General features: G+C 41.1%; 1 protein-coding gene across 1 annotated transcript in view; it reads right to left on the bottom strand.

Annotated features, from left to right (window-relative positions):
- Window positions 1–25,233, bottom strand: part of SLC7A14 (solute carrier family 7 member 14) — a 146,588-nt gene that overhangs the window by 73,236 nt on the left and 48,119 nt on the right. Inside the window, exon 2 of the mRNA XM_020980348.2 lies at window positions 17,150–17,638. Coding sequence (XP_020836007.1) covers window positions 17,150–17,453 — 304 coding nt within the window. The 5' untranslated portion in view covers window positions 17,454–17,638. The remainder of the gene's footprint in view (window positions 1–17,149; window positions 17,639–25,233) is intronic.

Below are 25,233 nucleotides of genomic sequence, written 5' to 3' on the forward strand. Positions count from 1 at the left end.
ATATTTTTGTATATGTAAGTCCTTTTCCTTTCCCTTTGATCTTTTTGGGATACAGACCTAGCAGTAGTATTGCTGGGTCAAAGGGTATGCATAGTTTCATAGTCCTTTGGACATCATCCTAAATTGTTGGACCAGTTCACGACTTCACCAGCAATTCATTAGTGTGTCTAATATTAGTGTTCTTTCATCCCTTCCAACATTTGTCATTTACAATGGAAAGAACACTGGCCCTGGAGTCAGATGATTTGGGTTCAAATCCTTCCTCTAATGCTTATTACTTATGTGACCTTAGCAAGTCGCTTTATCTCCCTAAGCCTCAGTTTCCTCATCTATAAAATGAGAAGGTTGGATGAAAGGTATTAGGTGCTTTCTAGCCCCTGACCTATGATCCAGTGGTCCTATAATTTAATTCTGCATGATCCAGTAGAATATAAGTTCTTTTAGGACCTAGCAGACAAGCATGTATTCATTTATTCTTTGTATCTCAAACATTAGCATATAGTAGAGTTTAATGAATAATTATTAAGGGAGCCAAGATGGCATATTAGAGGCAACTCACTTGAACTCTCAAAATTCCCTTCCAAACAACTTTAAAATCATTTCACACATAAAATTTTGGAGCAGCAGAGACAATGAAAGGTCAGGATGAGACATTTGGGGGGTTGGTAAAAGTATGTGACATTAGAGTGGAATACCTGTCCAGACTCCACATATGTGATGGCAGCAAGAGCAGCTTCAGGGGCTCTTAGTCCAGAGATGGTAAGGAGGTCAGACAACTGTCCAGAAAGAGATTACAGAGTACTTCTGCTAACACTGGCACTGACTGGCCACTCTATTGTTCATACGCAGTTTTCAATCACAGTTCCAGAGGAGAGAGGAGCACTGGTGCTCATTCACAAGGAAGCAGAGGCCCAGGTAGCAGTTTCAAGGCAAAGAGAATGCTAGTGCTTGTGGGTGCAGGGGACTAGGGACTCTTCCCAGGTAAACACCAGAGCATAGGCAGGAAAGCAGTGATCACGCCTCTTCCAGGATCACACCAGCTTGGAGGCACCAAAAATTGCAGGCCCCCAGAACTACTTCTGAAAACAGCAGCACAAAAAAGCCTGAAGCTTGGGACAGTGTTTTCCGTCCCCAGGTAAGCAGACATCAACTTTAATATAAAGTGTAAAGTAAAGAAATAGGCTGGAAAAAATGAGCAAACAACAACAAAAGCATTTGACCATAAAAAGCTAATATGGTGGCAGGGAAGATCAAGACATAAACTCAGAAGAAGACAACAGTGTGAAAACCCCCAGAAGCAAAGCCTCAAAGAAAAATGCTAATTGGATCCAAGCCCAACAAGAATTCCTGGAAGAGTTAAAGAAAGAGATGAGTGGTAGAGGAAATATTTGGGAAAAAAATGAGAGTGATGTGAGAAGACTACGAAATGAGAATTAACAGATTGGTGAAAAGGGTAGAAAAATGCTGAAGAAAATAACACTTTGAAAAACAGAATTGGCCTAACGGTAAAAAGGGCACAAATTCACTGAAGAAAAGAACTCTTTAAAAAGCAGAAAAGGTCAAATGAAAAAGAAGGTACAAAAGCTCACTGAAGAAAATAATTCCTTAAACATTAGAATTGGACAAGTTGAAGCAAATGAATACATGAAATTTCAAGAAACAATACAACAAAGTAAAAAAAGAATGAAAAAAATAGAAGAAAATGTGAAATATTTCATTGGAAAAACAACTGATGTGGAAAACAGATTGATGAGAGATAATTTAAAAATTATTGGACTACCTGAAAGCCATCATCAAAGAAAGAGCCTAGACACATTTCAAGAAATTATAAAGGAAAATTGCCTAAATATCTGAAATCCAGAGGGTAAAATAGAAACCAAAATAATTTGTTAATCACTTCCTGAAAGAGATCCCAAAATGACAACTCCTAGGAATATCATAGCCAAATTCCAGAGCTCCTAGGTCAAAGAAAAATACTTCCAAGTAGCCAGAAAGAAACAATTCAAATATTAAACCACAGTCAGAATCATATAATATTTGGTGATTTTCATGTTGAAGGATCAGAGGGCTCAGAATATAATATTCTGGAAGGAAGGGAAGCTAGGATTACAAATAAGAGTAACCTACCCAGCAAAACTGAGTATAATCCCGCAAGGGAAAAATGGATATTTTAATGAAATAGAGATCTTTCAAGCATTCCTGATGAAAAGACTAGAGCTGAATTGAAATTTTGACATTTAAATATGATTCAAGAGAAGCATAAAAAGGTAAACATGAAAGAGTAATCATAAGGGTCTCATTAAAGTTAATCTGTTTACATTCCTTTATGGGAAGATGATTCATGCAATTCCTAAAAACTTTTATCATTATCAGGGTAGTTAAAACAAGTTTACACAGACAGAGGGTGTGGATGTGAATTGATTATGTTGGAATGATCTCCAAAAAAGAAGGGATGAGAAAGAGGGATGAATTGGGAGAAGGGGGAAGGGAGAGGTAGAATGGGGAAAATTTTCTCACATAAATAAGGCACACAAGGAAGAGATTTTATAGTGGAGGGAATAATGAGGAGGGTGATGGGCAATGCTTGAACTTCAGTATCACAGGAATTGGTTCAAAGAGAGAAGAATACACATACACACACACACACACACACGCACACATTCAGTTGTGTTTAGAAATGTAACTTACCCAGTAGGAAGTAGGAGGAGAAGGGGATAAGAGAAAGGGAGGGGATGATAAAAGGGAGGGCAGAATTAAGGGAGGCAGTGGTTAGAAACAAAATAGACTTTTGAGGAGGGACAGGATAAAAAGAGACAGAGAAGAAATAGCAGAAATAGAATAAAGGGAAATACACAACTAGTAGTCATAACTGTGGATTTGAATGGGATGATCTTATCCATAAAAGGGAAGCAGATAGCAGAATAGATTAGAACTCAGAATCCAGCAATATGTGGTTTACAAAAGACACACTTGAAACAGAATGATACACAGAGTTAAAATAAAGAGCTGGGGCAGAATCTAACATGCTTCAGCTGAACTAAAATGGGTGGGAGTAGCAATGATGATCTCAGACAAAGCAAAAGCAAAAATAAACTTAACTAAAAGGGTTTATCACAGAAACTGTATTTTGCTAAAAGGTACTGTAGACAATGAAATAATATGAAAGCTTTTTACAGCAAGTTTGTCTGATAAAGTTCTCTTTTCTCCAATGTGTACTGAGTATAGTATCCCCAATGGCTAAATAGCCAAAGCATATAAAAAGGCAGTTTTTAGAAAAAGAAATCAAAGCTATCTATTGCTGTTGCTTACTTGATTAATCGTGTCTGACTCTTTGTGAATCCATTTTCTCAGCAAAAATACTAGAGTGGTTTGCCGTTTCCTTTTCCAGCTCATTTTACATATGAGGAAACTGAGGCAAACAAGGTTAAGTGACTTGGCCAGGGCTACACAGCTAGTAAATGTTTGAGGTCAGATTTGAACTCAAGTCCTTCTGACTTGAAGGCCAGCACTCTATCCACTGTGTCACCTAGCTTCCCTATCTATAGACAAGAAAAATGCTTCAAATCACTGTTGATTAAAAAATGCAAATTAAAATAACTCTGAGTACTACCTCACACCTATCAGAAATGACAAATGCTGGAAGGGAAGAAGGAAAAATAAGTACACTAATGAACTGTTGGTGGAGTTGTGAACTGGTCCAACCATTCTGGAGAACAATTAGGAAATATGCCCAAATACGTTACAAATCTGTGGATACTTTTTGAGCCAGCCGTACCACTACTAGGTCTGTAAACCAAAGAGATCAAAGAAAAAGGAAAAAGACCTCCATGTACAAAAATATTTATAGCAACTCTTTTTGTGGTGGCAAAGAATCAGAAATCAAGGGGATGCTCATAAATTCGGGAATGGCTGAACAAGTTGTGGTGGACGAATGTGATAGACTGCTATTGTGCTGTGGGAATGACAAGGGGGGTGGCTTCAGAAAAAACATGGCAAGACCTGTATGAACTGCTGCAAAGTGAAGTGAGAAGAACTGAGAGATCCGTGTTGTAATGATGATCGACTTTGAAAGACTTTGCTACTCTGATCAATATGATGATCCAAGATGATTTCAAAGGACTCATGAAAAAAATACTATCCACTTCTAGAGAGAGAAGTGATGAACTCTCAGTGCAAATTAAATGATAATTTTCTCATTTTATTTATTTTTCTTGTTCTTTTTTGAAAAAAATGGCTAATATGGAAATAGGTTCTGCATGATTTCGCACTTATAATTGATATCATATTGTTTACCTTCTCTGTGGGTGGGGAACAAAGTGGGAGGGAAGGAGAGATTTTGGAACTCAAAATTTAAAGAAAAAAATGTATAAATTATAAATAAAAATAAATACTTGTTATTAAGTGCCTCCTATATGCTCTTGCATATGTCAGACACTAGGGATTCAAAGTAAAAAACCTAGTGGTCCTTGCCCTTAAGCAGTTTATGTTCTCCTGGATGTTGAGTGGCATTATTGCATGTGAGAGAAATTGAGGCTATCTGGGTCTGGCTCTTTCTCCATGAAAAGCCAAATCTGCTTGAAGGCAGCAAAGTTGCGGTCAGTCTAATTGACTGTTAGCCAAAACACCAGTCTTTTCTACTCTTGTGATGCCCCAGATAATACTACCCCTGCTCACGCCACGACAGGGTACAGCTGCTTGGGATAGCTTTCACCATGTTCCCATATCTCGATGTTGTTGTTCAGTTTTCAGTCATGTCTGCCTTTTTGTGACCTCATTTGAGGTTTTCTTGGCAAAGGTGCTGGAGTGACCTGCCATTTCCTTCTCCAGCTCGTTTTACAGATGAGGACACTGAGGGAAACAGGGTTAAGTGACTTGCCCAAAGTCACACAGCTAGTGAGTGTCTGAGGCCAGATTTGAACTCAGGAAGATGGGTCTTCCTGACTTCAGGCTCAGCACTCTATCCACTGTATCACCTAGCTTTGACTTATATCCATGAGGATTTTTAACTAGAATGCTGTTTAAAAGGGTATCAATGTGAAATAAAAGTAAAAAAAAATTAAGCATAAAACAAAAGAGAAATGGAACTTTTAGGATAGTTGTTAAAATGCCTTCATTCTGAAAAATAGCATGAAAAGTAAAGTTTGAAAACGTGTCAAAGTTACTGTCTTCTGTCTATGCCCTTCATAGGTTGCCCTCCTTCCAAAATAAAAGGTGAACTTTTGAAAAATTTCTCATAAAAATATGAATTATTTTGTCATTGTTATTTGTTTTTTTCCTTTTCCTTCTGAACTACAGGGCTGACTGTATTATCATGCTGATGGATTATCTATAGGAAGAGGGCTTGGAATTCATGAAGATCTCATCTATTTGTGTGACAGCCAGACGGCTTTTTTTTTTTTTGAAGCTATTAACCTGGATAGAAACCTGAATGGCTGACTTTAGAGATCCAGAATTCATAGCTCTAAACACTAGTTTCTCCCTCATTTTACAGACGAGGAAACTGAGTTCAGAGCTAAAGCAACTGACCCAAGGTCACACAGTTCATAATTAGCAGAGTCAGGTTTTGAATTCCAGTCTTCTGAATCCAAATCCAAAGATTTTTTCCTCTGTACCAAAAGAGGGCAAACCCAGATGGCTTTAGTTATTTAGTTATGTAGCTATTGGTTTTCAAGGTTGTAACATGACCTAAGATCTTCTTATATCTGTGAAATATTGATTCAGGTTATACTACATATGCCTGGATGACAGAAGAATTCTACCAGGACAAAAGAATCTACTGAAATGTAAACTTTCAAACACACTCTTGTCTCTTTAGTTGTTTTCTCAACAGTTCTGCCATTCTTTGGATTATTCTTCCCTGCCACACATATAGAGAGAGCTGGATTTGAAGTAAGGAGGGTGTGAGTTTAAGTCTTACATGCTTAAGTATGCACGTATGTATATATATGTGTGCATGTATGTTTTTGTCTTCACAACCCAAGTGCCTACCACAGTGCCCAGAACATAGTGGACATTTAGTAAATATTTCTTGACTTGGATTCAACTGGGAAGAACAACGGTTTTGGAGTTTGGGGAAATGGCTTTGAATTCTTGCTACTTTCTATATAAACTTCAGAAAGTCACTTAACTGCTCCCCTCCAGTTTCCTCACCTGCCAAATGAGAGGTCAGACTCGATGACCTTTCTAGGTCAAAGCATTATGGTTTTGCAATTATTTGGGCTCCCTTATGCATACACAGCTTATTCTCAGGGATGGGGGAAGCCAGAACTCCTGAGCATTTGGGAAGAGATAGTTGAGGATTGGTGGATACACTCAGAAGTGCTGACTCAGGTTGACAAGTTGGTGTCAACATTTGGTGGCCATCATGAACCTTACCTGTCTCACAGGAGCCCTGCAACACTTGTGTTATCAAGAATCACCACTAGAGAGAGCTCATTTTACCATGATTGGGTACATTGCTGTCTCTGAGATGAAGAGATACATACAAATAAAAGATTATCATGTAGAAGAGAGGGGTGAAATAGCTCAGTCCCAGAGGATAGAGCTAGCAATTATGGGTGCAAGTCAAACAAGGAAAGACTTCCAGACAATTATTGCTATCCAAAAGTGAAGTGGGCTTTCTTGGTGGTTGTGAGTTTCCTCTTACCAGAGATTTTTGAATAGAGCCTGGATAACTGTTGGTTGGGTGGTGTTGTAGAGGGGTTTCATTTTTAGTTTTCCATTGGATGGTGGCCTATGAGGTCATCCTCAGCTCTGAGATTCTATGATTCTGTGTCTGATTCAGCCCATCTTCCCAAAGCTTCCATGGTGGAGGTCCTAGCCGCTGTGGGCTATAATAGTTTGAGGTTATTTTGAGTTGACTCCAGGGAGTCTCTCTATGGATTTTTGGGCAGGTAAGTGTTCTTTTTTCACAGTGGTGCATTTCTAAGCCCCACCAGAGTTTTTGCAGAGGGATCTAGATTCCTCTACATCCAAGTACATTGTCATCTTCTCATAATCATCTCCCTAGATCATTACTCATTCTCTTGCCATTGGCCATGGCACAGACTCGCCATCCTTTGTTGACTTAGGTGCAATGGGCTTGGCCAAATGACCTGCCCTGTAGCTAAGATCCTTTTCAGCTTGAATAGAATGACTGATTTGCTAAAGTTTGGCAGAATCAAGAAAACATCAGCAACAGGGGTCTCTCACTGCTTAGCCTGTCATGAAATAGACCAATTGCTAGTAAACACCCCAAAGAGAAAAGAGAATCAAAGAATCACAGCTTCCTAGAGCTAAAAGAGCCCTCACTGGCCATCTAGGTTTGAGACCATCATGCTTAAAGAAGAATCCACACTACACAGAGCCGACTAACGGTCAGGGAGTCACCTTCCTCCCTAAGCCGCCCATTCCACTTTGGGACAGCTCTCACAAAGAGATTTTCCTGATGTAAAATCTAAATCTACCTTTTTGTAACTTCTTCCCACTGTTCATCGTTCTGTTCTCTAGGGCCAAGAAGAATGAACCTAAACCTCTTTGATTTGACAAGCCTTCAAATCCCAAAGACAGCCATCATGTAACGTTCCCCCAGCCGCCTCTAGTCTACCATCTTGTCAAGTCACTTCATCAACCTGTCATACCGGAATAACAGTTTTTTCCACCTTTCCTTGCAAGTGAGCCTAGGGATATTCATAGGAAAAGACGTAGCTACATGGCTCAGTGGGTAGATTACTGGACCTGGAGTCAGGAAGACCTGAGTTCCAATCTGGCCTTGGACATTTGCTATCTGTGTGACTCCAGGCAGGTCACCTAACTCTGTGTGCCTCAGCTGTCTCATCTGTAAAATGGGGATAATAATACCACCTACCTCCTAGGGTTACTGTGAAGATAAAATTAGATCATTTTCACATATCGCTTTGCCAGACTTAAAGAGTGCTGTGTAAATGTCAGCTATTATTGTTAAGGAGTTGGTAGAGCGGTTTTTTCTGTCTATGTGATCCTCCCATCCTTTAGTACTTGCATGTGCTTTGACAGAGAGGGCTAATCGCCCAATCAGTGCCTCAGCTTGAGGAGGCACCCTGTCCTAGTGGAAAGCTCACTGGATCCAGAATTAGGAAAGCCTGTGCCTCTGACACTTATTAGCCTCATGGCCAGGGGCAGATTTTTTTGAGTCTCAGTCGGTTCATCCACAATATGGGAAATAACACCTGTGGTAGCCCCTTCACAGGGCTCAAGGGAGATAGTTGATCTAAAGTGCTTTGCAGATAGTAAGAGCTGGAAGGGACTACTGAGTCCAACCCTTTCATTTTACAGATGAGGAAACTGAGGCCAGTGAAGGTGAAGGGACCCACCCAACGTCTCTCAGGAAGTCTGAACCCTGGTCCTCTGACTACAAAGCCAGCCCTGATTTTCTCTTAGCCTCTCACAGGCCTGGCTAGCAAGGTTTTGCCACGATTACGATGTCTGGGAGTACTCTAAGAATCAAAGGAAGAATCAATAGCTACATTTGGATGCTGTCCAAAGGTGGCAAGTGGTAGCTGACTTGGTCAATACCAGACCAGTTTAGGAACAATAAACCTTTGTGGACTAGATGTTGATTTTGGAAAAAGTAAACATTTCCTATGCAGTCAGATATAATCCTTTCCTTATTACAGATCTGAAGGGATCTCAGAGGCATCTAGTTTAAATTTTTCATCTTACAGGTGAGGAAATCAAGGCCCAGGTTACCCAGGTAGTAAGTGTCAGGGGCACGATTTGAACTCAGGTCCAATGTGTGCTCTAGCTGGTGCTCACCGCTTCCATTGAGCCTTCCTTTATTTTTGTCCCTGTCTTCTCTGAACTCCCTTAGTATTTATTTCACTTTTGTCTTTGTATCCAGGGTCTACCCCAGTGTAGGCATACAGTAGATGCCTAATATGGAGTTCAGTAGTGTGTACCTTCAGAATAATTTTATGTAGAATAAATACAAAATAAACACAAGGTAGTTAGGGAGAATGGGCACCAGTAATTAATAAATACTGCCTGCTTGATTATCTGACTGGGCAAGAGAGTAGATGCTAGAAAAAACTATCATTAGTCAAGCACATTTAATGAGCCCTTGCTATACTAAGGCACTCATTGTAACAGATGATGTAGAACATTTGAAAAAAGAAATAAGAAAAAGCACAGAGCCTAGCTTTTCCGAAGAGGGAATCCCTCAGAATACATGGGGTCACTCAACTCTTTTCATTCATAGGATCCTAGATCTAGAAGGGACTTTGGAGAGCGTCTCGACCCTTCATTTTACAGAAAAGGAAACTGAGGCCCATGAAGGGTGAGTGGCGTGCCCAAGGTCACATGAATGGAAAGCATCAGAGGTGAGATTTAAACCCAGTTCCTCTGACTTCAGACACAGGACTCTTTTCCCTATATCGTGAATCTTTGCCATGCATGCCATGCTAAATTCACCTTCCAATTAGAGTGGTTTGAAGAGCTTGCAAAATTTGTATTAAAAATACCTGTTCACTGCCTCTGGACCTATAATTGGCAGAGTAGATATTCCATCCTACAAGGACATCAATCCAGCGCCCTAGATGAGATGGTGATTCTCTTAATAGCAGCCTTTTCTCTACCTGTGACAGGTGACAGACAGATATGTTGAGAAGTCCCTTTCCATGCCTTGATTTACATGTAGCTGGAAGAATGAACTGGAACAAGCTGAAGTGGTAGCATGAGGGGGGTCTCCTCAAAGTAAGAGGGAAGAGCTTCTTGATGCATCTGATTCTCTCCGGTGGCTCTAGAGAAAAGGTGGTGGGGTTGGGGTTCTGGTGGACAGAGGCTTCTGGAAGTACCAGCATCACTGAATCTGAAAGGCACGGTTGAGATGCTGGCCCCAAGAGCTGTAGAGCAGTTGGACTATGTGCAGTTCCTTGATTGCTGGGAGAGGCCTTTGAAAAGTGAGACTGAAATAGAACCCCAGTGACCCACCAGACTCCTGGGGTCCAGTGCCCACATCCTGCCTCAGCTTGGCAAAGACTTGGAACAAGCAAACAAGACAACTCACTGTTAGGCTATCTAAATAACCTCTGTTTCTTAAGACAACAACCTTGCTGCTATGAGAAAACAACCCAAGACGAGTAGCCCGAACACCGAGAACCACGTTTAAACAATGTGGGAACCCCGGGACAAACCTCTTGGAAGGGAGACTCTTCCAGTCCCAAACCTCAAGGTCAGTGCATGGAAGAAAGGGGCAGGTCTTCATTCTGTACCCTCTGATGCCCACACCATTCCTCCAGGTCTTGAGGGATTTGAACTTATTGTAAGCTCAGCACAGCAAATGGATCAATCACTTTAAAGAAAGTTAGAGATGAGGACTGCAGCCAGAGCCATTCCTAGGGCAGGGTAGCTTGGGCTTTATCCTAGGCTGCAAATATTGGTAAGGGGACAGCTCTTCATCCCTGTGGCAGACTTTTGACTAGCTATCCCTGTTTTAGATGGCATGACTGCCACCAGGACCCCTTGCTTTAGGGCCCCTTTCCCAGGGTTTACCTTTCCCTAACACCTTCCCATTCCCCCACTCTGCCTTTTCCCCCACTGTTTCCTAGAGTTGAAAAGTTGGGTGAAAGTGGATTGTAATTCATGCAATGGGGATACAGGCTCTGCTTTCTTGGGAATGGGCCACACCCAAAGCAAGACAGCTATGCCTGACAAAGGTAGACTGTCTTCACTCCACATCATGCTACTGGGCTTAGGGACCCACTTTCTACCTTTCATGTTGCAATGTTCCAGGTGCACTAATGAAGGTGGGAACTTGAAGCTTTCCCTTCTCCTATTCCCTGGCAGACTCCAGCTGCCTTCCTGTGAAATACAAGGCATCACGGTCCAGGTCTCTGTTCAGGTCTACCCCACAACTTGTTTACTCCAGGCACCAGAATTCCTAGTTATGGCTCTGATTATAGCAGGAAATAAAAATATGAAACTCAGTAATTCAGCCCCCCAAACTCAGAAATAATGCTCTGACATAGCCACAAACCCCATTCAATCCCTCATCACTCCTCACCTGGCCAGGACTATTGTAATAGCTTCTGATTGATGTCCTTGCCTCAAGCCTCTCCTCTGTCTAGTCCCTTCTCCACACAGCTGCCAGAGGGACAGTCCTGACCCTGTCACTTCCCTGCTCAAGACATTTCAAGAGCCTCTAGAATAAAATGCAAATTCCTCTGGTAGCTAAAGCTTTTTCAAATATGGCTCCAGTGTCCCTTTTCGGGCTGATTACACATTATTCCTCCCCAGTTCGTTCTCTGGGCCTGTATATTGGCCCTTTTCCTCTTGCCTGGGCATGGCATTCTCTCCAAGCCTTTGAACAGGCTTTCCCCTATGCCTGGAGTACGCTCTCTCATCTGGACTTTGGAATCACTAGCTCCCTAGTGCACCTTTCCTGATCCCATTAGTGGTGAGTGATTTTTCCTTCCTCCCATTACTCTAGATTTACACTGTATGTATTTCTAGTTTAGTCAGCGAATGAGCACTTATTAATATTTATTTAGTCTGTGCCACACACTGTGCTGAGTGCTGGGAGTAAAAGAAAGGCAAATCCATGGTTTCTATTTACTTGTCTGTATGTACACTGTGTATGTGTGTGTACACAAATATATGTGCATATGGACGTGCAAATACATGTATATGTGCCCTTATATATATGCGTATGTATATGTGTGAATATATGTATGCAGCTGTCTACAGGTTATATCTCCCAGTAGGATACACTGTTTCCCCTCAAATGTTTGTATTTCCATTGCCTGAAACCTAGTAGTGCTCACTAATTGGTTGTTGGATTGAATTGAACAGTCAAGCCTGAAGTATATACACATACACACATGCATACATGTATATATACATGTATATATGTATACACACATATGTGTATATATACACACACATATATATACCTATGTATGTATTTTAGGAAGCTTGGAGGCTTTGTTTAGACTCAGATAAAAATCTTGCTTTTCTCAGAGGAAAAGAAATCCATGTGCTACCAATAGGCCACTCGGTTTGAATTTCCAGGTCATCAAACATCTGGTTCATGCTCCCTTGTAGGGGTCTGCTTGACTCCACATTCACCCTGAGACTCTCTGAGCTTCAGTTTCCTCGTAGGTAACACGAGGGAGGTGGACAAGGTGATCTCTAGTCTAGTGCCTTCCCTCTGATACTACCACCAGTTTATCCTAGCTATCTTTATTCTTGTTTGTATAGAATTGTTTGTATATTGTCTTTCCCATTAGACTATAGCCTTTTCAAGGGCAATGTCTGGTTTTTGCCTCTCTTTGTAGCACTAGTGCTTGGCCCACTGCCTGGCACATAGTAGGTGCTTAATAAATGCTAGTTGACAGAGTGACTACCTGGGATGTTTCATACCCAGAGCATATGATCTATATGGAATTCTTTCATCGAAAAGAAAATCCAATTCATGGTGTATCTTTCTGACAGGAGACAACATCCAATGGATGAAATATTTTGCCTGTCAAAGGGAAATAGATATTAATAAGCCAGGCAGTCAAGGCAGAGTTGTCCAGGGTCCTTTGACCTAGTTTGTAAAATCTCTTTTATAGAACCTGTAAATTCTTCAGTTTATGGGGCTCCTTCATGAGCAAACTTCCTCTGTCAAATCAGATCAGCATCTTCTGTACAATGGGGGGTTTTAGATAACCTGGGCTCTGTGAGCTGTTCTTTCTTTCTTTTTCTTTTTTTACATTTTGATAAGCTGCATTTAAGTATAACTAGTTTCCTTTGTAATCCTACATATTTTATTTTGTACATTTAAAAACATTATTCAGAGAGGGGTCCATAGGCTTCAAAGGGTCCAGGACACAAGAAAGGGGTGAGCTCTGTCTTAGACAATTTTCTGAGAAGTTAAGTGATTTATTCAAGGTCACACAGCCAGTGTGTACCAAATTGAGACTGGAACTCAGGTCTTTCTCTCTATCACATGATCTTATCTCCCATGGAATTGCAGATTATTAGAATCAGAAGCTGGTTTTAGAGATCAGCGTGGGGTAGTAATCTTTGTCTACAAACAATGATGTCTGTACTATATAGATTTAGACCTTTACAAAATTTCCCTCTTTAAGTGCAAATTGCATAAAATTCAATTATTCTCAGTCACATCCAACCCTTCATAAACAAATTAATTTGCAATAAACAAAAATACAGAAAATAATCAATCAGTCTTCTGTGGGTAGGGAGTAGGAATTCTCTGGTTCATTGAAGATTAAGTAGGAAATTTTTTTGTTCCAACACTTGTTCGAAGTCTTTCGGAAACCTTACCTGATTTAGAAAGCCCAGGGTGATGAACATATTTGAGTCTTTGGGCGAAGAGTGTTGTAGGATACTGGAGGTATCCTGAGACTGGGCTCAGCACTCACCCTCTCTGAAATCTGTGGTTTCTGTGTATGTTCAGCGTGATGTTAGATTCAGGAGGTTCTGGATTTGAGTGTCGCCTCCAATACATACTATGTATCCTTTGGCAAATTACTTAATTTCTTCTGCTCTAGGCAACATTTTAAGTTACAAAGCAGGTACTCATTTGCATTAGTGTAAGGAACTGGTTTTTTATTGGGAGCTCTCTATTTCAATAAAAGCACAGGCCATCTCTACCCTGCAATGAAATCCTTCGTATGGGTTTATTTCTTTCTGTTTTCAGTGATTTGCTTTTCTCTAGGAGTCAAATGTAACATTAATATACCATTGGCAAGGTGACTTGGCCCAGCTCATCTAGAAAAGTTTTTGGACTATGTTCCCAAAGTCACCCAAATGTTTATATCTTTTGACTGAGTCTGACCAATACTGGTCTTTTTACTCCAAAGTGTAAAGACAAAGGGAAAGGTGACTGTGTGTATGTGTGTGTGTGTGTGTGTGTGTGTGTGTGTGTGTGTGTGTGTATCAAAACATTCATAGCAGCATTATTTGTTGTAGCAATAAAACTAAGCCAGAAACAAAGTGATATCTGTTGATGGGGGAATGGATGAAGAAATCATGGTACATGAATGCTATGTATATTAGGGCACTGTAAGAAATGAAAAATATGAAGAATTCAGAGAAACTTAAGGTTTGCATGAACTGATGAAAATAAGCAGCAGCAAGGGAATAATTTTCATGACTACAGTAATGTAAAGAAAAACCCCACATTCTAATCCATGCGATGACAACCTTTCCTCTGGAGGACTAGTGAGGAAACACACATCCTTTCTCTTGGTAGGGAGGGTGAGCTGCAGTGCAGAATGACAACTATGCTCTTCAGACATAAACAACGTGTTAGTTCATCTTGTTTAACTTCAATTATGTGTCACACCAGTGAGTCTGGTTAGCAGGGGATGGCATTGGGAAATGACAGTGATTTGGAAAATCACCAATAAAACACTGAGAAAATAAACAGTGAGTACAAGCAGGCATATGCTGGAGCCAGCTCATACAGTCTCACTGGAGAGGATTACCAAAGTTTCAGTGTGAGCGTTTACATCTCAGAAACCAGCAAACACTACAAACCAGAGTTGCATTCACTGGTTTTTTATCTAGACTTTAGAAAGTGATGGAGAAAAGGTTACTAATGCAGATTATGCATATGTGTGTGGTTTCACCTCCCCCTGCTTTTCAGAGATGTGGTTGGTAAATATTTACCAGCATTATACCTGAACACAGGTAAAGCCCTGGGTAATTTACTGTTTTGGTCAATTGTGCTCTCACTGTAAAAAATCTACCCTCCTTAGTTTTGACATCAATCTTTAGGAAATGTTTCTGGAACCCATTTTTGAACAACCTTAAAGAACCATGTTAACTTTTTTTTTTTGGCAGTTGGGGTTAAGTGACTTTCCCAGGGTCACACAGCTAGTAAGTGTCAAGTGTTTGGTCTGAGGCTGGATTTGAACTCAGGTCCTCCTGACTTCAGGGCCGGTGCTCTATCCACTGTGCCACCTAGCTGCCCTTAATTTTTTTCTTACACTTCATAAAGCATAGAACCTTTGTCAATTCTAGATTCTGGAACACAGTAGAGAAATATCACTAGGACGTGAGCTTTGGTCTCTGACCTCAGACTTTGAGAAAAGCCCAGGTACCCTTAACTTGGCATTGCCCTTTAACAAAAGGGATTTAGACAATGCTGAGTCTAGGCACACATTGAAATGTGCTCTGACAACTCTTAAAAAGTGGGAGAAGAGTGGCACATGATTAACAGAGAAGCAGCAGAGAGTGGAAACGAGTATTCATAAAAGCCAAGTGAGAGGGGCAGCTAGGTGGCACAGTGGATAGACCTCTGGCCTTGGAGTCAGGAGGACCCGGGTTCAAATCTGACCTCAGACACACAATACTTACTAGCTGTGTGACCCCTGGGCAAGTTACTTAACCCCAATTGTCTCACCAAAAAGACAAAAAAACCAAACCAAAACAATAAAAAAAAGCCAGTGAGAAAGAATAGGTGCATTACCAGGTAGAATTCTTTGATATCTTGAAGGTAGCATCCCACAGATTTTATCTTTGTCCTTACTTAAAACTCTGAAAATCAGAAATCTCTCTCTTTTCACAGTTCAGGAAATCAAGGTCAAAGATCTAGGGCTGGAAGGGACCTCAGAAGTTATGTTAACTAGCCAACCCCATTTTACAGATAACAAACCTGAGTCTCAGAGAGGTGAAGAGAATTGCCCAAAGTCATGCATGCAGTAAGCATTGGAAGCAGGATTTGAATCCGTGTCCTCTGACTCGAGAGCCGCTCCCCTTTCCACTAAGACACACTGCTATAAGCTGCCTTACTGACACTTCATGGTTTGTGGTTGTTGAAATCACCGGTCTTTTAGAAAAAAAATGTTCATTGCCTTAGGCATTTAATAGCTATGTGGCCTGGGCAAGTCACTTGACCTTTATCCCTCACTTTTCTCATGTGTAAAATGGGGGGGGGTTATTAATAACACCCACCTCCCAGAGTTGTTGTGAGGACCAAAGGAAAGTAAAAACTTTGCAAACCTTAAAGCAGCATATTGGTGCTGGGCCTGGAGTGGAGCCCTCCCCTGTCTCCAACAATTAGGGACCAGTTGTCGTCCATACCAATTGCTGCTTGTTCATATCCTTTGACCGTTTGTCAATTGGGGAATGACTCACTGAAAATTTGAAGTAATTCCTTCTATATATTGCAAATGAGACCTTTATCAGAGAAATTTGAGTCCAGGACTGTGCATATTTTTATAAGACTTTGTTTTTATTTTCATTGCAGGCAAGGTGAGGAGAGAAAAGAAATACCTGTAATAAAAAAAGGAGGCGGGGGGAGGCATCTAGGTGGTGTTGTGGTTACAGCTCAGGCCTGAAGTCAGGAGAACTCATCTTCCTGAGTTCAAATCTGGCCTTAGACATTTACTAGATGGGTGACCCTGGGCAAGTCACTTAACCCTGTTTGCCTCAGTTTCCTCATCTGTAAAATGAGCTGGAGAAGGAAATGGCAAACCACTCCAGTATCTTTGCCAAGAAAACTCTGAAAGGGATCATAGAGAATTGGATATAACTGAAATGACTGAACAACAACAAATTGAAAAAATAACTATACTTTTATAATTTGTTTCCTTTGTATTTTATGTATTTAAAAATGTCATTTCATAGAAGGGGCCCTAGGTTTCATCAGACTGCCCAAGGGGTCCACAACGGAGAAAAAGTGAAGGTGTAGAGAAACACTTGTAGGGTATGCTGTAGGGGAATTCTTATTCATTATGGGTTGAGTTAGAAGGGCATTAAGGTCCCTTAGCTCTGTGAAATTCTGTGAATTTGAATATCAGTTCTTTGAGGAGAGGCATGTTTTCATTATGCCTTTCTGTACCCAGCATGTAGCAAAATATCTGGCATGTAGTAGGTGCTTAATAAATGCTTTTTGAATTGAATTTACATAGTAATTGCTTAATAAATGCTTTTCATTCATTCATTCACTCATTCATTCTGTGAAGTGCCAGGCAGAATAGCTTTACTCTTTGCCATCTTATTTCTTAGCCCCCTCTACTCTGCTTCTGCTATCTCATCACCCTCAGCTCTGGGAGGGCAATGAGAACTGATGTACCAAAATGAGTCTTTGAGGAAGGCAGACTTCCCTTGGAATTGCCCTTGCCCCCACCTCCCAACTCTGCCTCCTCCACAACGCTGACCCCAAGGCTGAGATGCTCACCTGATAAGATAGAGGCCACAGCTGCAATGATAAAGGACACGATGACACCGGGTCCTGCCATTTCTTTTGCCACCAGCCCAGATACCACATACATGCCAGTGCCCACACAGCTGCCAACCCCAAGGGAGATGAGGTCCACCGTGGTGAGCACCTGGGCCAGCTTGGTCCCATGAGGTGCGGTGCTCCCCGTGCCTTCCAGCATTGACTCCACGGGCTTAGTGCGAAGGATCCTGGAGTGCATGGCATACCAAGCAGCCCCCCACTGTACCCTCCGGGGGTCCAGGGAGGCAAAGAAGCCACTCATTGTGATGGAGAAGGATGGAGGCAGATGCCAGCTGGCTGGAGAGACTGGAGGGCTTAGTCAATGGCTCAGGAGCTCATCAACTTCAAGGGAGGGGAGACTCAGAAAAGATCCAGGGGGCCCCACAGCCACATGCTTTAGTCACAGGCTTCCTCCTTTCCCTGAAGCTTAGAGTCCTGTGGCAAACCCTAGAAGAAAAAGGACAAAAGAAAAGGATGAGTGAGATCGCATGGAGGCAACACTTGGGTCTGAAGAACAAAGGCGTAGTGGAAGGAACAATGAAGTCAGAAGACTGTGGTTCAGTCTCAGCCCAGCCTAGGGCCATAACTAGGGTATGGCCATTGGATCTTTACTCCTGGGTGCTGAAATTCAGAAGGCCCTGGTGATACCTACATTCATTTAGCCTTATAGAAACAAATGAACTCAGCAGGTAGTTAGCAAGAATAATTAGTTAATGTTATAGACTTCGAATTAAAAAAAATATATGTATGTGTGTGCATGTGCTAAATTTAACAAGGTAATTAACAAAATTGCTCTATTTGTGTTCACTCCTGCATCTTTTAATTGCTTTTGCAAATTAAGAAAAAGTTTTATTTATATTCTTTTTTCCTGTTTATTACTATCTCTAACTCATCTTCCTCTATCCCTTCAGTAGAAGTCTTCCCTTGTAAGATATATGCATAATCAAATAAGACAAATGAACACACACACACAAATGAGAATTGGCTAAAACAGGGAGTTAGAAGATGTTGTACCACCCCTTCCAAGTCAGGTTGTCCCTGCCTTATTGCCTTCTTATCACTCACTGCTATTGGCTGGTATCATTCCCTGGGATCAGCCTCTCTGCCATGGCCTCACTGGGTCTCAGGATCTCTGCCCACAGGGGTCAGTGTCTGGGGGTTTCTGCTTCTTTTCCATGGCTGAGGTCCCAAGGTCTCTCCTCCCAGGAGTCCTCATTTCCAATGGTCTTCCCCAACCCCTTAAATTGTTTGTCTTTGATCTGATGGGATAGTTTGTGTTCCTTGCCTGGGAAATCAATGACAACTCTGATACAGCCACTAACTTACTATGGTCAAGTTGCTCATCTTCTCATCATCAGTTCTTTCATCTATAAAATGAGTATAATAACACTTGCACTACTTATCCACCAGAAATTTGAGTTATTGTACCGGTTGGAGGGAGTCTGGGTCTTACGTATCCTTAGGGCTATCCTTAGCTTACTCAGGAGGAATCTTACATCTGTGATATGGCTTTCCTATCCAAAATCCCTCACCTTCACTCTGAACTTTCAACTTAGACTTCAGCTGTCTGAAATACCAAAGACGTTCTAAGGGCTAATGAAATGCAAAAACACCAACTCGGGGTTCTTCTAAGTCATTTACATCTCTGGACCTCAGTTTCCACAACTTGAGAAAGAAAGAATTGAATGAGATACATTCTAAGGCCTCTTTCAGCTCTGAAGTGCTCTTTGCCTTTGGAAATTATCCCATATAACTTTATATATATGTTTATTTACTGATTTGCCAGTCAGTCAATCACTAAGCATTTATTAAATACCTACTATGTGTTGGTGCTGTGCTAAGCACAGAATTGATGGGAGACAATCAGCATTGGACAGGGACCAGTATGGAAAGTGAAGGCTTCTCAGAGGAAGTGGAATTTTAGCTGGGGCTTGGAGGAAGCCATGGAAGACAGGAGATGGGGATGAAGATGGAGAGAAACCCAGGCATGGCGGACAGCCAGCGAAAACAGCTGGAGTGTTGGGAGATGGAACGTGCTGTTCTGGGAACAGCAAGGTCAGTGTCACTGGATGGGGGCAGGTGAGTAAGGAGTAAGACAATTGCAAAGGTGGAGGGAGAGTCAAGTTGTGAAGGGCTCTGAACTCCAAACAGGATTTCATATTTGTTGCTAGAGGTATGAAGAAGTCATTAGAATTGGGGGAGGAGGGGAAAGTCGACATGGTCAGCTCTGTGCTTTGGGAAGATTATTTGACAGTTGAGAGGATGGGCAGAATATAAGCTCCCTGAGGGCAAGGATAGCTTTTTGTCTTTTTATCTGCAGGGTCTAGCACAGTATCTTTTATATAATAGGCATGAAATAAATTTCTACTGAACTAAGTTAAATAAATACCATGATTAGCTTTTTGGAACATTGGGAGCATTATAAATGCACCAGTTTAGCAGAAATTCATCGAGATTAGAATCAAGCATTGATTCTAGGTACATGACTGATATGATCAAGGCTTTTTCCTTTGCAATATATATTTTTAACCATTCCTATGATTTCAAACACAAAGCTCCTGGGGGTGAGGAATTTCCTCAGCCAATTCAGATGGGCATCTGTTCTGCATCTTATAATCTTAGGTGGTACCTGGGAGCACTAACTGGTTAAGCGACTTATCCAGTGTCACACAGTGGTAGGACTTGAACCCAGGTCTTTCTGATTCCAAGGGCTCATCTCTCTATCCATTATGCCAAGCTGCTTCTCTTTCAGTAAATCACTTTGGGAGCAGTTTTGCCTTGAAGTCTGTTAACACTATTAATTCAAACTGCTTAGCACTTGGTACAATGATTATCAGCTTTCAGAGTATTTAGAAACACTAATTCATTAACAGAGTCAGGGGAAATGTGGCAGTTTGGTTCACAGGGGGGTAGTGTCAAGTTTACTTGGTTTCACATCTCAGATAAGTTGAATTTTGGAGCCTGCATCTTCACTGTGTATTTCTTGTCTGAACAATACCTTGATGGCACCACACATGTCTGGGAGAAAGTCTTAACTTTCAGGCTTACATCTTGGTTAGAGAAATGAGGCTGCACAGTAAAAAGAGATCCCCTCCCTAGCACAGGGAGAGGCTTGAGATCTAATCTCACTTTGGGCTCTTATTAGCTGTGTACCAAACAGCAGATCAGAGTCTCAGTTTCTACATCTGTAAAACAGGGATGATAACACCCACCTTACAGAGTTGTTCTGAGGATTATTGTGACTAGAAAACCCTCTTCATTAACGTTTAGAATACAAGTTAGCAAAAGGCTTTTTTTTTCCCTTGTTCATTTGTTATAATGCTGGGGAGGGGATGTAGTAGCAGGGGAGGAAGCATTATTTAGCAGGCAGTTTATCTATGGCTATTTACCATTAAGCCACGTCTCACAGGTACTTATGGCATACAGAATATACATAGCAGTGCTGATTTACAAGCTGTCAGTCATTAATTTTTTTTCCTGTGGAGAAGAGTCAGAGCCTTTCTAATCTGCTAGTCTGTCACTGGCCTCAGGTCTAAGACAGGTCTAAGGCCTCTGTTTTTGATCACCTTAGCACAAAGAACTGAGTCAAAGGAAGGTAAGATATAAGGTTAGATGTGCTTAGCCATTTAACAAAAAAATGGAGGCTTATTCTGAGATAGCATTACTCATATCAAGAAAGAGAAAAGTATCTTTTATCTGCTACCACAAGATAAAAAAAGATAATATTTAAATGCTAATTATTATGATGGTAGTATCTAGTCATTACTTCTTGATTCCTCTTCAAATTTTCTTTTATCTCCAACTTGCACAGTACTGTTCTCTTTGGAAATACTGTCCCACCTCCCTCCCTCCTCCTCATGGATTGTAAGTACCTTGAGACCAGAGCTCAGATAAGTTTTTGTAATTTGTATTCCTAACAACTAGCACAGTATTTGGCATACAGTAGGTGACTAATATCAATTATTAGTACAAAATTAAAACAAATATTTGCTGAAAATCAAATTTGTATACTATTGGGATAAGGACTCCATAGTTGCTGAAAACCGGAAAGCAGTTTGGCAGAAACAAGGTTTAGACCAGCATCTTATATTACCTGTCACAACAAACTCCAAACTGATACATGTCTTAAGTGTAAAATGTCACAGCCTTTAAAAAATGGAGAAGAATAGAAGGTAGCTAACTTGCACAACTATGGCTGGTAGAAAATTCCCAAAGAAACAGAAAAGAGAGAGAGGAGATGGCTGAAGATAAAGTAGGCAAAAATGTACAAAACAGGGAAAGAAACCTCTATAGGTATTGACTCTATTCACCAATCTGCTTACTTGATTTTACTTACATGAAATTGAAAAACTTTTCCATGAATAAAATAAATGTATGTAGAATGTGAAGAGAAGTAGTTAATTGGAGGAATGTGTTTGCAGTATAACTGCCTGATAAAGATCTGATATCCAAGATACATAGGGAATCAATATAACTATATAAGAATAAGAACTATTCTCTAATGGATAAGGGGTTAAAAATAACTGGGTGATTTTAAAAAGCAGACATGAGGGGCAGCTAGGTGTCACAGTGGATAGAGCACCTGCCCTGAAGTCAGGAGGACCTGAGTTCAAATCTGGCCTCAGACCAAACACTTGACACTTACTAGCTGTGTGACCCTGGGCAAGTCACTTAACCCCAATTGCCTAAAAATTAAAAAAAATCAGAAATGAAAACTACCACTACCCTAGTAAAAAAATGCTTCAAATCACTAATACAAATTAAAATTCTCAAGGTGCAAATTAAAGCAACTCACCAGATTGGTAAAGATGATGAGAAGAAAACAATTCAATGTTAACTACTGGTCTTCTTTAAGGGATCAGGTCATTAAGCAGATGGAAGATTGCAGAGGTCAGTAAAGGAGTATCAATGAACATACTTAGCTAATAGTGTGTTAATGAGACATGCTATAAAGGAAGAACTTGGGATTTGGAATGAAATCACTATCTTTAAAGTTCAGGTGTGACCATATGGTTCCCCTGCTCGAGAAATCTCAGTGCTTCCCTGTTACCTCCTATGATCAAAGACATTCTCCTTTGTCATTAAAGCCTTTCACAGTCTGGCTGCATCTCTCTTTCCAGGTTGATTTAACATTACTCCCAATCACACCAAATTCCAGCCTCATTGCCTGTGAGACCAGTTAAGACCCATTAGGACCAATTACTTAAGCTACTGAGTAGTCTTCCAGTTGCCAACAAGTCCTCTCCAACCTGGCTTTTCATAAGGCTCTTTTGGACCCTCTCTGTCCTGCAATTCTAAAGGAAAGCTCCTTCAAGCGCGTGACTTAGACTATTGTAGCAAATAGAACTCATGTCTGTCGGAATTTCTTTCTTTCTTTCTTTCTTTCTTTCTTTCTTTCTTTCTTTCTTTCTTTCTTTCTTTCTTTCTTTCTTTCTTTCTTTTTTTTTGTAAAGCAATTACATCTTATGCTTATTTACATCTCAAGCCAGTGATTTTTTTTTTTTTTTTTTTTGCTTCATTGAGTTGGAGAAATTCGAGTTGGGATAAGCATTCAGGAAGGCAGATTGGAGGTGGGGAAGGCAGGAACCTGGATTTTTGTTTCTCAGTGTGGATCATGATGCCCCTTCTTTCTCAAAAAACTCTCCTGGGGTTTTCAGCTTCTGCCCATCTGTTCCCCAGCACATATTCTTCTCCTAATTTATCCCTTCGTCTTACCTAGGCTGCAAATGTTAATGGAGCAACTTGCAGAATGGCCTAGTGCTATCCTATTTAGCAAATGCTTATTAAGTTCCTACTGGGTGGAAGGGACTGTGCTAGGCACTAGGGAGACAGAGCCAGAAATGAACCCTACCTTAACCTTGACCTCTATTGGAATGCTTCAGGTGTGCTTCTCTTGTTCTACATACTCAGTTTGTACTCCCTGGAAGGAAAGGGCAGCTCAGTTTAAGTGCTGTCTCCTTCAAAAGCCCTTCCCAGATTCCCTGGTTGTTAGCTGCTAAGGTAGGGGAGCCCACATCCTCACGGAGCACGGCAACTCAGGGGGCATCGTCCATCTTCCTCCTACTTCCTCTTGGTCTGTTTGGACAAAAAACCCCCATCCGTGCCCTGTGCTACTTGCCACTGCTGGTGGTGATGTGAAAACCTAATTCTTTTTTATACATTAATCCATTCCCCTTGAGCAGCCAGGTGGTGTAGTGGATAGAGTGCCAGGCCTGGAGTCAGGGAGACTCATCTTTGTGAGTTCAAATATGATCTCAGACACTTACTAGTTATGTGACCCTGGGCAAGTCACTTCACCCTGTTTGCCTCAGTTTATTCATCTGTAAAATGAACTGGAGAAGGAAATGGCAAACCACTCCAGCATCTTTGCCAAGACACTCCCAAATGGAGTCATGAAGAGTCATTCATGATTGAAAATGACTGAGCAACAATAACGATAACAACAAAAACCATCCCCTTTGTCTGCAGCTAAGTTTGTTACTTGAGATGAGAATGTGTGTGTGTGTGTGTGTGTGTGTGTGTGTGTGTGTGTGTGTGTGTGTGTAACAGCCTTGAGGGTTTTGCATTTCGCAGCTTATCTGTGCTAGGACCCTGGCACTCTAGCACAGGAAGTTGAAGAACCTTGCTGGCATCTAGAAAGTCATCATTTAATTGTCTGAATGATGCTACAACTCTTCCAAGTAGAACCCAAAACGTTGAACTTGAGGCTCACTTAAATTTCCCCTAGAAGAGTCAATCATTGGAATGTGGTGCCCTTGAGAGAAAGAGAGTGAAGTTCCCATTACCAGAAGGGAGGGAAAATGAGGCTAGCTCAGCCCTTTGTGCTCTTAGGGACACCTAGTGCTCCATAAGTTAAATGCTTTGTTAAATGTTAAATGTTATTATTAAATAAATATGCCGCCATTATTAGAGCTTGGAGGGATTTTAGAGATTATGTAGGCTTATTTTTTAGTTGAGCAAACTGATGCCCAAAGAGGTAGAGTGATTTGTTCAGTATCCTATAGCTAATGAGTGGCAGAGGCGGAACTTAGCTCCCCGACTTACTTTCCAGAATCTGTCCACTCTAACTTAGCCTAAATGTGTTTATGCAAATAAAAGCCATTGTCAACATAATAAATTAGAAAAGGCTGTATGTGCAGCTATGAGGGAGGGAAAACCTGCCTTGGCAGGCATAGGAAGGATCAATGCCAGCTTTTGTGAATTGGTTTTAAAAAAAGGGGTTTCCGGCTGTCTAGACTATCTTATATCATGTGTAATTCCTAAAATGCACCCCGCTGTAATGAAGGCATTGAAATTGCACCTGCATGATTGTGGAGTCAGCCAGGGGCAGCAGCTGCTCTTTCCCTGGCATGTTGGACAGATCCACCCAGTGGGTTAGGGATTTTGGACGTGCCATTTGGACATGTGGGCATATTTGTCCAGATGTGGCATTCATGAAGACTTATCGTAGAGGACGTTAGGAAATGAATCCTACTTGTTAGTGATTTGGTAGCTATTACTTGAGTCTGATTCTCTTGATAATGAGGAATGCCACTGGGAAGCGAGAAAGTTGTCTGGAATGGGGGTGGAGAGTGCTGGCAGTGCCTTATAGCTTTATTCTGCCCATGTCATTTCCTAACACCCCCCTGGATTGAAACAGACAGGAAGCATATCAGTTCCCTCCTTGTCAGAAAATCTTCCAAGATATAATGAGATAAACTCAGTTAAATATAGCAGGGAGTGCATATCGACTGTTTATCCATTTGAACCCATTCAGATGAAATGAATCAATGGGAGTGTAGAACCATTAGTGACTACTCTTTGAGTTGAGTCATGCAAGCAACCCTGACTCCATCTAATTGTGTTATCATCCAATCCACATCTCTTTTCTTCTCCATAATAGTATGAGATATTTTATTAAAAGTGCTGGGCTTAGAGTCAGGATGACCGGACTTCAAATTCAACCTCAGACACTTACTAGCTGTGTGACCCTGGCCAAGTCCCTTAACCGCTGTCTGCCTCAGTTTCCTCAACTGTAAAATGATGGATAACAATAGTATCTA

This window comes from Phascolarctos cinereus, unplaced genomic scaffold (genome assembly GCF_003287225.1).
Source record: "Phascolarctos cinereus isolate Bilbo 61053 unplaced genomic scaffold, phaCin_HiC Scaffold_7;HRSCAF=346, whole genome shotgun sequence".
Classification (NCBI taxonomy): domain Eukaryota; kingdom Metazoa; phylum Chordata; class Mammalia; order Diprotodontia; family Phascolarctidae; genus Phascolarctos; species Phascolarctos cinereus.